The sequence below is a fragment of the Sesamum indicum genome, linkage group LG2 (genome assembly GCF_000512975.1).
Source record: "Sesamum indicum cultivar Zhongzhi No. 13 linkage group LG2, S_indicum_v1.0, whole genome shotgun sequence".
Classification (NCBI taxonomy): domain Eukaryota; kingdom Viridiplantae; phylum Streptophyta; class Magnoliopsida; order Lamiales; family Pedaliaceae; genus Sesamum; species Sesamum indicum.
In genome coordinates this window covers 10,441,653-10,446,304 of record NC_026146.1, presented here as the reverse complement: position 1 = coordinate 10,446,304, position 4,652 = coordinate 10,441,653, and the positions used below count along the sequence as shown (strand labels likewise).

General features: G+C 30.4%; 1 protein-coding gene across 1 annotated transcript; it reads right to left on the bottom strand.

Annotated features, from left to right (window-relative positions):
* On the bottom strand, positions 756 to 1,767 carry LOC105155900 (homeobox-leucine zipper protein HOX17-like). The gene is made up of 3 exons (XM_011071884.1): positions 1,402 to 1,767; positions 1,163 to 1,242; positions 756 to 1,005 (listed from the first exon to the last, which is right to left on the bottom strand). The coding sequence occupies exons 1-3, from the start codon at positions 1,765 to 1,767 to the stop codon at positions 756 to 758; spliced, it is 696 nt and encodes a 231-aa protein (XP_011070186.1).

Below are 4,652 nucleotides of genomic sequence, written 5' to 3'. Positions count from 1 at the left end.
TGGAAGTAAATTAGAAAGTCATTATGAACTTATAAGATTTTATCATCTTAGATACATTTTTAATCTTATAATTTCATTTTTAAATTTCTTTTACCAATTACTGAAAAAACAACTTACAAACTTTAAATTATATTACAAAATTTATAAATTCATGTACACATCCTTTAAATTTAAACTAGAAATTCCTGTAAATTTCAATTAGTCCAAGTCTATTTATGACATCGTGTATATGTTGATCCCAATAATAATAATAATAATAATAAGGGATAATAGTATTATCATCTCCTAAAATTTGATGTAACTACACGTAAATTTCATATAGTTTAAAAAATTAATCTCAGACTCCTAACGTATATCTTCACCCTTATTAGAGCATTTTAGTTAGAAAATATTTATTTGACGTACGTCCAATAGGTTAGTAATAAATCAATAGGGAGTAAATATAGATTTTCATTCATTTTTTTTCTAATATCAACAAATTTGATGAATTTTAACTAACAAACGCTCTATTTATTTGTAATTTTTTGAACCTTAGGTAACATACCCCAAATTTTATGAAAATACATATTCCTAATAATAATGATAATAATAATAAAAGTCCTTGAAAAAAATAATTGAAGAGATGGTAGTGGTAGAGTAGGGCAGCATTTGACAACTTATTCTTTAATTAAATCTGGTAATTAATCATTACTGAATGTACAGTATGACGTCAATTTTCCTTCACTTTGGCCCCCCTACTAACCCTACCCCTCTCATCATCCTCCATCATTTAGGTTTAGGGTTCTTGGACCACCGGCTGCCACCCGCAGCCGCTTTCCGCTTTTCTCCGCCGCCCCCGCCCCCCCTCCCCCCGGAGATGATGCTGCTGCTGCTGGTGGGTTTTCTATCTTCAGCAATGATCGTAGTTCCGTCAACTCTTTCTTCAATCTCCGGTTCTCTTCGCTCAATCTTTCGCAGTTTTTCTTCAAGAACTCCCGGTCTACCTCTGTTTGCTTCAGTTTTGTCCTAAATTCATTAAAAATTATACATAAACATACAAGAATATATATATATATATATATTGATACATATAGCCAAAAATTTAAAAAAAAAACAAGAAAGATTAATTAATGTATAATTTTGAGAAAAGGGACTAAATGAAAAAAAAAAAGAAAATAATTACCTTGCTCTTCTGTTTTGAAACCAAACTTCAACTTGTCTAGGTTTGAGATTCAATTTTTCTGCCAGTGTCTGTTTCTGAGCCTGTCTCCATTTTTTCCACACATATTACCAAAATAATTCATAATTATTTCTTTTCTACTATCATCAAAAAATAAGAAGATGAAATATTCATGCAAATTACGACGATATATATATATATATGTGTGTGTGTGTGTGTGTGTGTGTGTGTGTTTTACGTACCGTATTGAGGGTTGTGTGCTGTCTGAAACTGTCTTCAAGCAAGGTGATCTGATCTCTAGTGAGCCTCAATTTTTTCCTGCTAAAATCCTTGGAACAATTGATGGAATCATCGTCCTGATCTTTGCAGGAGAAGCTGCCGTAATTTTTGCATCCTTGTTTTTCATTTTCGTCTCCGATGATTTTCAAACTCGAGCTCGAGTCGTCGTCAGCACTGGTTCCATGATCATCACTAGGGTGAAGCGGGATGGAAAGATCAAGAAAAAACACGCGTTTATTCTTCCGCGAATGATCCCTTTTGGGCGTACATTCGCTCGACCCGAGACCTAACCCGAGCCCGAGTCGAGCTTCATCATTTTCATCATCCATGGTGGCTGGGAGTTTTTGTCAATGAGTTAGGAAGGTCTAGTTTTGAAATTTTTATACTGTTATATATCATAATTAATTGGAGTAATTAAAAAAAAAAAACTACTATAAAGTGATGAAATTAATCACATTTTTAATTATGTATTAATTGTGTGTATATATGTATTATGAATGGGAAGAGAAAAAAGGGCATGCATGCGTTAGGATTATGACTCCTAGGAGGAAACCAAAAAAACTCATGTTTGACTTACTGTAAATTTATTTATTTTAATTACAAAAATTATTGAATTAATAATGGCTTTTAATTTGACCCCATTTTGTCCACAAATTGGTATTAATTTAATTAATGGCAGCATTTGTTGTGTAGTTTTGGTACGACATGAAAATGGGTTAGATTAAAATGCGGAAAGTTATGATGTAAAGTCAGTCAAAATGGTTACTTATTAGTAATTCTCTCAACTTGCAACCCCTCAACCATTAATTCATTTTGTTTTCTTCAAGGGAATTTGCAGCAATATGAAAAGAGGTCTCTCTCTCTCTCTCTCTCTATATATATATATATATATATATCAATATATAGAGTAAATTATGATGATGAATTTTTTTAATTTTGGTATAATCACAAATAATTCGTTGTTGTTTGAAGAATTACTAATACTCACCTGATTTTAACGATCATTTAATAATTAATTCAATCCGCTAGTTTTCATTGGATGTATTTTTGTTGTGAATTAATAAATTATAATTTTATTTAATTTTTTGAAAATTTTTGAATTTTTAGGGACCATGTCACCATTTTTGTTTATTATAATTTTTCAATCTTTTTTTTTTTAAAAAATAGAGTAAGAACAAAGTTGATAATATCATATTTTCATTCAAAAATTACATAATTTTATCAAATATCGACAAATATTTATAATTTTTTAAGAAACGACATGTATTCTGATTATGCCAAATTTAAGAAAAATTCATTGTAATTTTTTATTTGACTTTCCAGTTTAAGATTTGCAGTTCTTCTATTAATGTTAATGTCAGTGGATAAAAGTGTTGATCTTAATGGTGTATTCAAATTTATTCAAGCGTTACAGAAAATAGAAACTATAGGTACATACACATTAATGCAATATAAACTATTTTTTTAGTGTTTATTATTACCAATAAATTATAAAAATAATGAAAATTAGGTGAAAAATGATGAAATGCTATTAAAAGTGTCAGGTTATATACTTTTTTTTTTCTGGATTTGTTTCGAAATAGGGTAAATTACATCTAGACCCTCACTATAAAACAAAATGGTTTAACAGCTGCAGAAAAAAAAAATTGATGTTAAAATCAGCGTAGAACTAATTAGTAAGTAAATTTTTTTTTTGGTAATCTATATTATTTATATATATTTTAAAGGAAAAAATATTTTTTTAGTCCGTTAAGTATGCCCAATTTTAGTTTTAGTCCTATAAGTATGCCCATTTTTTATTAACTCCAATAACTTACAAAATTGATTAGTTTTAATCCTCTGGTCGATTGAATTTATAATTTGCGCCGGAAAAGTGAAATAGCATGACACTTAGATGCGTTTTTGTTGATTTATAATCCTATGTGGCTAAAATTATGATGTGGAAGACAAGTTTGCCATCTTTTGTGCAAGTTTGGAGGGAAGAAAAGTAATCTTTCTTCCCTCCAAAAGATGGCCAACTTATCTTTCACATCATAATTTTAGCCACATAGGATTATAAATCAACAAAAACGCATCTAGGTGTTATGCCATGTCACTTTTCTGGCGCAAATTATAAATCCAATCGATCGGAGGACTAAAACTAATCAATTTTGCAAGTTACTGGAGTTCATAAAAAATGGGCATACTTATAGGGCTAAAACTAAAATTGGGCATACTTAACGGACTAAAAAATATTTTTTCCTATTTTAAATATTTCATTGGTAAGTAAATTTTCGTTGCTAAATTTATTAACAAGTAAATACTTTATATTAAATAATATAGGTTACTAATAAATTTTTTTTTACTTGCTAATTAGTTCGATGCTAATTTTTTTCTTGTTATTGTGGGATTTTCTTGTAGTGCATCTTAAGGTTGTCATTCTAAAACTACAATTATCCCACTTAATTAAGATTTGTCGTCCAATCTTATATATAATCTTATTCATTAGGGTTCCGATTGATGATCGATCACGTCTCCAACGCAATCCCCAGCGATGATCGTCCGGTAATTAAAATGAGAGATGAGACTAAATTAATAGAGAGATATTATAAACATACATACAAGAATGAATTGAAAAAAAAAAAAATTGAACTGATATAGATATCAAGAGCCGCGCATTGGGGTCGGAAATGACTCCATCATGGCTGACGATGACAGCTTGAACGAGAGTGAACTAACGGAAAAAAAATTGAACTGATATAGATATCAAGAGCCACGCATTGGGGTCGGAAATGACTCCATCATGGCTGACGATGACAGCTTGAACGAGAGTGAACTAACGGGCAGAGGGAGGAGAAAAGAGAATGAGGATTTGTTTGTAATAGAACTACTCAATACCAGTCTCATAATCTATGTGATCAGAAAGCTAATTCTTGATATTTTCACTAATTAGGGTTTTCGCCTGAGCTTGAATTGATTAATTAATTAAGCTCAAACTCGACTCATAATTGCACTATATATATCTAATTAATTAATTAACGGAAAGATTACATTTTTGTCTATAATTAGGTTGCTAGCATTTTTGGTCCTATAACTTACTTCATTTACACATTTAGTTCTTCTTTTGACCGATTCAGTCCTGAACATCTCATATATGGTCCATTTTTAACAATTTTAGCCCCGTGTTGAAAATTTTAGTCCTCTTCCCACTGTAATCAATCTCGTTTTGGTCCTG